We start from the raw sequence: 12671 nt of genomic DNA, 5'->3' as shown, positions 1-12671 counted from the left end.
AGGGCGGGTACGAATCCTCTACTTAATATCCCTCACTCTGCTTTAGAGAACTGTGATTCCCTCCAGTCTCTTTGGCACCTGCCTTTTATTGCCCTCCGTACTCCTTTAGACCTCTCCCATTAGACGAAGAATGAGAGGGAAAAGCAAAATCCTCTAAATATTCCAAGTTTGGGGGAATATAAGTGATTTTTAAAAACCCTGAAATTTGTCCTAATTTTGAAAAGTTCAAGAAAAGGAGTGTGTCCACAGGATCAAAGGTTTCTTCTGGATGATCTGTTTCTGATGACAGCAGATGGAGCGTGTCTTACGAGGGCTGAACTTTACTCACTCTGTTAGTCAATCTAACCCAACGCTAAAGACCAAGTGCAAGTTAGGACTGCTCAGGTCAACTGTGGGCAGTTAGCAGCATGTCCGTCTCAATCTGATTACTGGCCTCTTTCTGTTTTAATTGCCAAGGGCCCCCTTTCTCATTTGCTTGGCACACGTCAGGGGTGTGTACAGAGGAAGGGGAACAAAAGGTCACTTTTTATTTGGTGGGAACCCAGCGCATGGTCTCCCCTGAGTAAAATGAGAATGCCTCTGGAAGAGCCAGTCCATTCTTGCTATATTCAAAGCTTGCTTTTTTTTTTTTTTTTTTTTTTTAAGAGCAATGTATATACTAACAGGCTATTGACCACTTAAGTGCCTTTCTCCTCTTACTGGAAGGGCCTGGAAATTCACGACGAAAGAAATTACACTACGAGGACAGTGGCGCCATTGTGCTAAAAACAATTTCAAAAGATGTTTGTCACCTTGAGAAGGAAAACATTAACACCCTGAAACCTTTAAAAGGCATCAGGCTGAACTGGGCGGCCGGACTAAGATCTGAAATGCATTGACTTATTTCAGTACAATTAATAGCAGAACAAAGAATGTCCCGCTTTTTATCACATTTTTAAAACCAAATTATCTATTCTTGCTCTGTGTCGTCCCCCTCCATAACACACAGATACTCCCTAAAGCAGACTAAGCCTTTCCGATATTTACAAACACACAGTTTAAAATGATCAAAACAGTACATTTCAACACCACCTAGCAAACACGCACGTCAATAATACTGCCCAATTTTGTACCTGTGACAAAATGCTGGTTAAAATCAATCAAATGGGAAAAGGCTGCTTGGATAAAAAAGCTGCATCCCTATTCCTTTTTCAGCTGGCATAGAATGGATGCAGCGGAACAGAACCTGTTTCACAATAGGAAACTCCTATGAAAAAAGAAATGAGTATGAGTGGGCAAAGATGAAGGGCTCAGTGGTTAAAATGCTGATCTCTTTATCCTTCCCGTTTACAAACAAGCCTTGAGATCACCCTCTTAACTAGATTTAGAGTTAAGTCCAAACAGTGCACTCAGGCACACACCCAAGAACAAGCAACACTGGGGGACTAAAAGAAATGTACATTTCATGATTCTCCATCTTATGGACCACTTCCGTCCACTCCCCCTGTCCCTTTTAAGCAAATAGGCTTTAAATTGGAAAATGTTATACACCCACTTAGAAGGCCACCATAACATGTGGGCACCTGAGGCAAAACAGTAGCAAAGGGGAGAGACTCCAAAAGGGCAAGTTGTCCAGGACTCCCTGCCATTTCTCCAACAAAAGGCAGGTGAACACATTCATGCTCTCAGCAAGGGAACTTCTACTTTGAGAATCTTGTCACTTCTGGGCTTGTCCTAACTGGCTATCCACACTAGCCTGGTTTGCGGCGAGTAACAAACATTTGTTCTAAGCCTGGTTCGTTTGCTGTGACCTGCTGACAGCTATGTAATTCACTCATTAGGGCTCTCTGACCTTTTAGTTGACATTAAATTAAACAGAGTAAACACTGATTTTTGTACAAGATGAGTTCTAATATTTCAACCTAGAGTGTAACTGTTAAAAATGGCTGAAAATTTGTTATTTTCATAAAACGAAGTGTCCTTTAGTCTACGCACACTCCCAAAGCTGGTGTTTCCATAATCTTTTGTTGGGATACCAAAAATATTTTTTTTCCCACTCTTTTGGAATCGAATCATTTGGATAATAGGGCAACAGCAGCAACACAGAGAACGCTAAGAGAACCAAAATGTTTGCAAACAAACTTTCATTATTCTAGTTCAGTCTTTCACAAACATACTGTACAGAGTCTTATATGGTATAAAACAAAGGAAAACATCTCTGTCTATTCAGTTTAACACAACACCAAAATAAAGCAATTAAGACTTTGGGGAATTCAAAGGTACAAGAAAACAAAAATGGTTAGCACTAATTCCTCAGCTTTTTTCACCGTAAACATTTGTCATTTAACAGACATAGTGTCTGATATAATTTCTTTTGTACTGCAAATACTTTTGGTCTCTCCTCACTGTAGAACAAATGAAGAATTAAATGAACCCCATAGCATGCTCTGAAGGAGATGAAAAGATAAAGCCCCTAGACACATCTAGCTTATCTTTAAGAATCTATCATTTGTGAAATTTTCACAAAGAAAAATACTGAATCCTCAACTAATGATGCTTATTTTTGGAAACAATAAATACTGTGAGGTACGACAAATCCTACAGGAGTAATAAAAAGAGAAACATATTAACGGTTTCCTTTGGCAAATTTAACGGAAGTGAATGCTGATGTGAACCTAGAAAAAAAATCACAAAACATATGAAAAATGGAAATAACATTAAAAGTTAAGACAAAGGGGGTATTTCTAACTTTTAGACTGCTGAGAGAAATGTTTGAGGCCCTTAAATGCAGAAAAGAAATACATTCTCTTTAAATTACTGTGTACTGTTTGACAAAATATTCCTTGTTTATCTCTTCTTTTTCCCCCCTCCACTTAAAAAAAAAAAAAAAAAAAGACAACAAAACAGTCTGCAGCTCACACCCTAATGGTTTTGGCTGCAGACTGAACTTGAGTAAATATCATCATTTAGTCAGTATGTTGTGGTAGCTGAGGCTGCTGATGTGGTAAACCAGCTCAGGCAATATGTGTAAACATCGGAAACAAAACAAAACAAAACACAACAAAAAAGGTTTGGAGAATCCTCTCCCCTCCTCTTTCTCACTCTCGATTGCTTGGTTTCAGGCTTGCTTTCATTTCTCTCTGACAAATCGTGTGGGGAAACACAAAACACTAAACAGTGAGAGATCCTATTTTGAACCCCCTTCTTCTGGCTTTTCAGAAAGGAGTGTTGCTTAGTTCAAGTCCAGCACATGTTTGCAAAGCTTCCAAGTACTGCTGCTGCCGCTCTTAAAGGTCTTTGATTTTGTCTCGCAAACCAGCCTGAATCGGAGCACTACTGCAGAACGTGCAGTGAATTACATAGCCACCCAACAGACCAACCCAGTTCAGACTTTGTCTTTTTAAAGGATTAAGGGGTTAGGTCCTTGCGAATGAGTGCTCAACTCTTACTGGATTCAGCTTTGTTCCATAGTGAGTAATTTGGGCTTTTGTATCCTGAAATATTATCCAGCCTCTAAAGAATAAATGCCTTAGCTGTTTCACACCACATAATTTTGTTTTCCTTTTATGTAACTTAACATATAAGCAAGAAGGTTGCAGTGTTGATTGTAATAACATTCGGCACTTGAATCACCAAGTGTTTTTTTCTAAAGCGGTTTTCTGGTGGCCGACAAATTGGCCTGTGGTTATGTTGAGTGACTAATTGTATTTTCTTTTCTGGAAACTTGTGCAAAGTTGGCAGTTTTGTGTTAACACTAATACTTTTGTTTGGCATTTGTGCCCTATACTGACCAGACCATTTTTATACAAGTGAATTTTTTTAAAAAGACACTTACTCGAAGTATGGCAATAGTTTAAGGATAAAAAAGAAGCATGGATATTACACATCCCCTTGTAGTGTATGAAAAAAAGTGCATGACTGGATTTATGTACTAGTACAGGACATTTTAAAAAATCAGATCTGTGCTGTAAGGCATGCCAGCACCTCTTTATCACTATATCTAGCAGGTAGTAAAAACAAGACCATGTTTTTTTTTTTTTCCTTAAAAAATGTGCATTAATGCTAACATAAATGAATAGAGCTAGCCAGCAAACTATTTTTTTTCCTGTATATCTAACAGCTGATGTAACTGTAAAAAATTAAACAAAAGAGTTAAACAACCATCAATACAACTGTTTTACATCATTGGCCTCTCAAGGCTAAATATTTACAGGTGAATCTGCCATGCTTTAATTGAAGATTCTCTCAAAACCTCCAAGTTCACAAAAGACAACTATAAGGAGTTCCTTTTTTGTTTCTTTTTGTTCCTCCCTTTTTATTTTTTTTTTGCAGGCAACAGTCATGGGTACAACAAATTGTCTCTTTGGAGAGGACCAGGAATTATTATTCTGTCAAAATTTGGGCTAGTTGCACGCTTTTATGTGTGGATGTGTGTATACGTGTTTAAAGGGTACTTTACTTTGTTTTCACCCCCAAATGAAAGATCCGACCTATAAAGGAAAAAGAGAAAAAAACTTCAAAAGCACCTAGTGTTTATCTTTTTGTATCTAAAGAAAAGAAAACGTGTGTGTGTGTGTGTATATGTAGACACAGAGGCATACGTGTGTATACGCACACACATATACACACACACCATCCCAAGTACACAAGCACACACTGACTATGGCAGTTCAAATACGTAGGCCATCTGGTGAGAGCTGGCATTTGTAGTGTCCTTTCTGAGACTAATCTACCGAAGTGAAGGGAATGTTTTTGTGGAGATTAGGGTTCTGACTGTGCCGATTCCGGCTTCGCACGGAGGAGAACATCATATTGCAACCGGGGACTTTGCACTTGTGCATTTCTCGCAAATGCACGGTTTTGTAGTGCACTCGCAGGGTCCCCTTGTTGCTGTACATCTTGTGGCAAATGTTGCACATGATCCCACCATTGCTCCCGGACAAGCTGTTGAACATCAGAGATCCTGAAACGTCAGCCCCGAGGCTGCCAGCGAGGGTGGGGACCTCGGCCTTGTGCGCCGACTCCCCACTGTCACTCGCCCCGTCGATGTCATCCAGGAGGATCCCCTCGTCGCTGCCTGCGTCGGATTCTCTGGAGGAATGGATGCTGCTGCTGGACTGGAGGCTGGAGGTGGTGCTCAGGTCCAGGACCATGTAGTCCTCCGCCATGCCCCTCCCGTACCCGTTCAGGTGGGAGTCTTCTGTCCCCGCGGGAGAGGAGGCGTCTTCCCTGACGTCGAGCCCCAAGGGGTGCTGGGCACCATAGATCTTCATCAAAAATTCATCCCGGAGGTCCTTGCTAAGGGAGGGCTGCGATGAGTCCAGGCCCATGTCATCGAGTTCTTTGGTCAACAGTTTACGATGGAGATTGATGTTGGCACTGTGTCTAGGAAAACAAGAGGGAAGGGGGGGGTAGGTGTACAGGGAGTGGGGAGGGTGAGAAAAAGGAGAGCATTTTAAAATTGATTCAGCTTCCACTAGGTACCACATAAGCACATTCATTGCTAATGACACCCCTGTAAAAGCAAACATTTCCCCACATCCTCAGAATTTGGGGATAAGTGGTGGTGGGGAGTGCAATAAGGGGAGCTTTTCATTAACCTAATTTTTATAAGAGAGTAAAATTCCTCAGTGGTGGGATGAATGCAAACCCATGCACCTTTTCCTGAATGATTGTTCTGTTCGTTTTACACTGTAGCAGCATCAGCTGCAGAGAATCTCACAGCAGAGATTTGAAAAAATACATTAACTAGGATAAAAGGATGGAAACGTTCTGCTTGTCTAAACTGAACAATTTGAATTTACCTAAAAACAAAAAGAAAGCCTTTTTTTTCTACAGCAAACACTTTTAGAGGTATAAAAAGGATCCTTGTTTAAAAAAAGTAAACGGTCTAGATAATTTAGGGTTCACTGGACAAATTAATGACTCGTTCCCCCTCACCTTCCTACACTGCAAGTTTTAGGTAGGAAAAACAATAAGCTTAAAAGGTTAGCAATTTGAAACAGGGTTACAGACTGTCTTTAAACATAAATCCCTTTTTGCAGAATGGGATCTCAGCTAAATCTACTAGTAAAATACATTTATTTTCAGAAGCTGCTACATTTTAGAGTTGAAAATGTTTTCAAGTAATTTAAGTTTTAAAATTTTATTCTTAAAAAAAACTCCTGAAAAACAGAAGTTGACTTTTTAAATAAAACCCACCCACCCTTTAAAAAAATCACACTCAACAACAGAAAAAACCCCAAAGGGACCAAAAAAGAAAAAACCCCACACACAATAAATACCAAAAAAAAAAAAAAAAAAAAATCAAGCACAATAATAACACACGGTCCCTCTATTTTAACAACGGGAGTCCACACTTCTTAGACAAGCAAAACTTTTACTCTACTCACTGGATGCTTTGCTTGCATTAAAAAAAAAAAAAAAAAAAGGATTTGTCCCAGAGCATCCATAGGGATGTCGTGATTTACCAAAGCCTGATAGGTTATTGTCTGTCTGAAAACATTGCCTTTGTACTTATATCCCCCATTTATTTTTAAAGTGCCCTTGGGCATATACCTCTCTCCACCTGCAAAGGCTCACGTTTGACACGTACCTAAATGGAAGGCTACCCTTCCAAAAAGTAAACCAGTAAATAAATATACAGATACATAAAAGCTTCTCGATAATGGCAGAAGCTCTACATCTTAGAGAAGTAATTGTGATAACCGAAATTGATAATAGAAATGACCTAGAATGGCCAGCATCAAGTTCAACAGACCACCTGATTATAATTAAAAAGTATGGAAGACCGAGATGAGTCACTCCATTTGGTGACAGGCATGGCTAATATCTCTTAGAGATGGTTGAGAGGTATGTGCCTCAGAGACAAGAAAGGTGGGAAACACTTCTCCACCTTTCCACACAAGACAATATACAGCACTCCGGGTTTGAAGGGGCAGAGGGGCGGCAGCCCTCTCCACACTGCACTTAGGAAGGCTGAGCTTACCTTGTGATAATAAGATCAGCTTTCTAATCTTTTGCTAAATCGATCACAAAAGAAAGCAAGAATGAGAGACAGAGAAAAAAAGAGAGAAGGAGAGAGAGAGAGAAAACAAATTCACATTCTAGACATCTGGTTTAAAAAAAAAACTTAAACAATAACATAGGGATTTAAAATGTTCTGATCATAAAATCATTTTCTGTCATAAGCGATCATCTCATATGCTGTCTTGATGATTTTTCAGATCAGCCGCATCATCCAAAAAGTCATAAATCAAATTAAGATAAACCAAATTCACAGCATCGTCATCATCCATAAATGAGTTCTGCACAGATGCATGCAGCGTGCGGATCTGTGAATGAGAAACAGAAGTGGTCCCCACGGTCCCTGCTCTGACACAGTCGCTCCCCGTCTCCTTGGTGTCAGATGGCAGATGACTCCAAGTGCGGGTTGCTAAGTAGAGTGTAGGAAATGCCTACTGTGAAGTCTTTCCCCTGACATGTAGGTATGACACCACCAGAGTTATTACAGGAATGTGGAAGTAGAGTGACAGTACATACTGTCAAACAGTCTACTGATAAAACGATCTGCCAACCACAGCAGCTCACGAAGTCCTACCCCTCTGTGTATTATTTTAACACCCTCCCTCCCCTCCCCGTCTTAATTTCACAAGCACACATTTTGCGATGACTTTAATCTAGAACTCGGTTGCTTCTCACACATCTGCAGTTACCTAGATTCACTGCTGAGAAAAGAACAGCCAGACACACAGCAGTCGCATCAAGACACACTGAATAAGGAAGAATAAATTAACATCGACAAAAGGGACACACTGATCCCCCAGACGGACACATCTTTCCGAAGATGACTTGTGAAATTGCACATCTCCACTGCTATGTTACCAGGAAGAGATGTTTCTCTTCATTTCTCACTTAACAGCAATGGAAATCTGTAATCTAATTAGATGATGTACCAGCCCTCAATATCTGTCAACCGAACAATGTGCAGAAATGTGTAGACCAGCTCTGGCACTCTGTTCAACAGTGTCCCTTTTCCGCTGTCAGCAGTACTGTTGGCCTCTGCTAATATAATTACATTGGCTGTTATTCAATTAAGTGCCATCCCTTGCTTAAAAAAAAAAAAAGCTACTTTATCAATTGATTCAGGTGTAATGCAATAATAAAGATGAACTCATGGCAGTGCATTAGCTCTGCTGTTCGTAACTTCAGTACACGGGTTCATTCGTGGTAGTCGATTTCCATTATGCAACCACCGTTCAAGAGAATTGATTATGTTCATTTCTTAATCTGTTTCATTTTTTGTTTGATAATCCTCCTAAATGCCATACGCAAAATACTTGAACTGGGGATGGGAAGAACGTGCTGTGGAAAGCTTACTGGTCCACCCTCGTGACGCTGGGCTTGTTCTAACTAACTCCAGTGCTACTGGGGTGGAAAGAGGCAAAGCAAGAGAAGGAGGGAGAGGAGACAGATTCTTTAGAGAGTCCCGATCCTGTGCCTCAAGAGGTTAGGTTCAGCCTCCACAGAATGGACAGAAGGCGGCACTTGACGTTAACAGAGACCTGGACTCAAGTCAATCCAAACCCTGAAGTGTCAGAGAACACTGCCCAAGGAGGAGAGACAAACACCTGGGGTTAACGGCAACTTACAAGTTTACGTGGATCAGAAAACCAAAGAGGTGAAAGGAAAGGGAAGACGGAAGAGACACAGAGAGAAGTCAGGCCAACGGACTATCGGACGTACAGGGAGGAGGATCCTAAAATGGGAGGAAGACCGGAGAGTGTTGGAAACGGGAGGACCCGCAGCCGAGGAAGCGGTAGGCAGCTGTCTGTAAGGAGGAGAAGGGGGACTCCAGAAAGGAACCAATTCCGAGTTCTCCAGAGAGAGAGTTTTTCTAGAAAACAAACCTAGTGTTCTGAATATTTATCTCCAGAAACGAGGAAAAAATAATCATGAACAAAAACCATGTTAGAACTTACTATGTTTTATAAGAATGTCAACGGTACAAAAGCTGTTTCTATTTGCTTTGATGAGGTAGGTAATCCCGACACTCCGAGGAGGCAGCTTTCTCTTACGGAGAAAACAAAAATGACTGGGATGAAGAGAAAAGGTGAGTTGGTAAGTAGAAGGGGTAAGGATCTGATCTCACTGGGGATCTCGTCAAGAGAGTGGGCCAAAATTTAGTCCCAAGACGGTCACTTTCAAGAAGAACGTAAGCTATACCTTATTCAACCTCGAGCCTCTTGCAGCTCAAGTAGAATACTTTGCACTTCGGACATAATTACATTTATTTGACTTCAATCAATAATATGCAGCCTTACAGAAACTTTCCCCAGAATACACTGCGGAAGAGAAAACAATGATCCCGAGATTGGAAGCATGTAACTGAATATTTAAGAAAAGACACTGATAATACAGCAGAGGATAATTCTGACCCTATCACACCCCACCGTGGTGTAAGGTAATGCTATATAATCAGGGCATGACACAGTCCTATAACCTAGGCTATGCTTGGAATCACAAATGGTTCCTCTGACCCTCTGTACTCTTCCCTACTCTTTCTGTACTGAGTTTACCAAAAGCCTCTTGAAAACTGAGAGCACCCTCAAAAGCAAAAAAGTTATGAAGCCTATACGATATAGGGGAGGTCATAAAACCAAACTTACTCCATGAAATGCTGAGTGGAAGTACTCTAGCTGGACTAAAGTGGACTACCAGTCTTTTTCGGTTTCTTTAATGAAAACATGTCAATTATACGTCAGTTTAAAAAAAAAGAAAAAAGAAAACTTTACCATGCAACCACAGAAGACACCAAATCCAACACAGTCAAGCAAATGCAAGTGCCCTTTAGAGAAAGTCAGTCCTGTCTTGAGTTTTCTTTTCTCACGTTTCTCTTTCCAAGCTTCTTCAAGTGCCCAGTTCAACTTAATGCAATGTTTAATCATAAAAATAAAAATTAAACACGTTAAATACATTGAAAAGAAAAAGCGTTTTGAGATTTTAACTTTGGTTTTGAGAGGAAGGAACTTTAAAAAAAAAAGTCTCATGAGCAAATTAGAAAATCAGAATGCGGGTGTCCAAAGTGAATAGTAAATCAAGCTATAGGTTACATGAGAAGCTGACTCTAACCTTAACTCTTAATCAGTTCTGAGCCATTCTAAACTTAGCGAATTGAAACAAAATACTTGATAATTACAAGGCCTCAGGTGAAATGGAATTGAGGCTCCACGTTGGAGCTTCTGCCTTTATTTCTTCTGCTCACCTCTGCCACTCCACACACACGCACACGCACGCACACACACACGCACACTTCTCAAATTATATTGTCCAGAATGATCATAGTGATGTATACACAGCAGATACCACTCTATATACGGGGTGTGTGTGTATGTGTGTGTATATGGGGCAGAGAAATGTTATTTATATACAATCTGGGAAAATCTAGACGCTGGGTTTGAGTGTATTGTGGGATACTGAGTCAATATTCCTGATCAGAAATTAAATCTGCGAACCAAATCCACAGAAATGAAAAGTTAAAACCCCTGCCCCTCATTAGTTCTCTTCTTATCTGATTGCTATGACACTATCTGTTGTCCTTAATGCCTCAAAAATATTTGTATCATCATTAATTGATGTCTTACAGCCCTGTGAAGTAAACGACATTTTTGTTAGTATACGTTTTCTGTAAAACAAATAGTTGCTCTAATAGGCTAATATTTAAAGATTTTTCTCCAAGAGAGCCAAAAACCATCCCTAGCTCAGGAAGTTCAATGTAAAATTCTAGTGAACAATGCTCCAAAAACCCCCAGAAGTATAGAAGTACATAATAAATGCAAGAAATAAAAGCTAAGCAAATTCTTGCAAATTAAAAGTATGAAATTCAGTCACTTCAATCCCTTTCAATATAAAACAAATCATCCATACTGGTCACGCAGACAGTTCCCTCTACATTCAAATTATTCACTTGAAGATAAGCTCCCACCAAACTCTTGAGGGGTTTAGCTAATTTACTGCACAGATACGGCACGTCTGTTGTAATAACAGGTAGGATGTATTGGGGTCGACCATTTATCAGAATTAGACTGCTTTTCTCAATTCACAGTGAATTATGCTGCCTACATGACTCCCCTCTCTCAGAGCCTGCCATCCCCTTACGGCCCCTAACGTGGCAGGCGAACAAAATTGACAGTCTCATCTTGTCAACAAGGGACGATTCTCCTGAGAAGCCATTTAACTTTGCCGAGGAAGCAATGTATTAATGTGCCTGTCCCGGGAACGTTAATCATCTTCAAGCTTCCGACCTAACTTTGACGTGAACGAAATCACCAAATTTGTTTACTAAATGAATCGTAATATGCTAATAAGAAAGCATGAGATATATGGAAAAGCCAAACAGATGGTCTGTTTACTCCACTTTGCAACTTTATAAATGTTGTAACTCTGAAGATGTTAGTGAGAATGATTGGTTCGTTGGCAGAGGTGAACGTGTCTCTCGCATACTAAATCTGGCACTACGGTTACAAAACAACTTGTCATTGCTGTGGAATGCATACAAAATGTTAATGTAGTAATGGCATTTAGGAAGGCAGGTTGGTGGATGGAAAATGTCTATGCTGGATGCTCAGGTTAAGTGCAGAATTGATATCCAGCGCTGTTCCCTAACCATTTTACTTCTGAGTTGTATCTGACACATCGAGGCTTCCGGAGGGTGCCGATTATTCGATAGATAACCTGTTGCGCCGTAATGTGAGACGCGTGTTACACTGTGAATAGGATTATGTCTTCACAGCATTTGGAAATTTTCTCAATCAGGCAGCTCTCATGGTGCTCAGTTTACTCCCATTGTTGGGTAAGAAAAAGCAAGGCGGTTCACCCTGGCATCTTTTAAGGACTTCAATAAATCTGAGCTAGAATTTTGAGATTTGTATTTACCCTGGATGAACAAGCCTTCATCCCTTGTTTTACTGTCTTATACAAAGAGTTTACAAGACCTCTTTCCAAAATAATAAGAATGCATTTTTCTCTAGATGCTCAAATTTCTTCTCCTATTTAAAAATAAGCTATCTTTTCTAATGTGTACAGAGTGGAACATCAGCTTCTCTCTGAGATCTTTTTCAAAGGAAATACTTTCTAAGACTAAATATCCAAGAAGGTTTTATAGCATTAAAACGGTTAACTTATGATCTTTTAAAAAGACAATATTTGGGATGTATGAGTTCCCCAAGGGGGGGGGGGGTGGACAGAATTTTGTAGGCAATATTATAACTTAGCTACGGCCTTATCTAGAATTGTGTTGAAAAATGAAACTACTTAAGATACATGAACAAAAAGAATGTGCAAAATCTAATTTATGTCTTTGGTTAAACAATGTCAAAACCACCAGCTGAGACAGCAAAACTTCAGTTAGGCAACCAGCAACGCACCTATGCTACTAAACATTTCAATGTTTAGCAACATTCAGATGATTTTTTTGAAATTCTTTTTACTTTTGATTCACAACAAGCATAGCCACAGAAGCAGAATTTTGTATGAAAGAGGTGCTTCTTCCTCCCCAAATCATGAACCACTTTCCCCAACTTCTTAGTTCCATATATATTCATATTGAAACCACCACGAATCTTGTGGGATTTACCTGGTGTATCACCATACAGTGACAGTTCTACCTGTCTGCAGAAGAGAAATGAGAGAGC

The 12671-nt window shown here is 40.0% G+C and overlaps 1 protein-coding gene across 3 annotated transcripts in view; it reads right to left on the bottom strand.

Moving 5' to 3' along the window:
- Window positions 1-4287: 4287 nt before the first annotated feature.
- The window catches only part of BNC2 (basonuclin zinc finger protein 2), a 296481-nt gene continuing 288097 nt past the window's right edge, over window positions 4288-12671 (bottom strand). For all 3 annotated transcript variants that reach the window (XM_065878632.1, XM_065878634.1, XM_065878635.1), the window contains one exon: window positions 4288-5364. In XM_065878632.1, coding sequence (XP_065734704.1) covers window positions 4704-5364 — 661 coding nt within the window. In that variant the 3' untranslated portion in view covers window positions 4288-4703. The remainder of the gene's footprint in view (window positions 5365-12671) is intronic.

The sequence above is a fragment of the Phocoena phocoena genome, chromosome 6, assembly GCF_963924675.1.
Source record: "Phocoena phocoena chromosome 6, mPhoPho1.1, whole genome shotgun sequence".
NCBI classification, from domain to species: Eukaryota; Metazoa; Chordata; class Mammalia; order Artiodactyla; family Phocoenidae; genus Phocoena; species Phocoena phocoena.
Note: the sequence above shows the minus strand (reverse complement) of the source record. Positions and strands in the feature narration are given on the sequence as shown.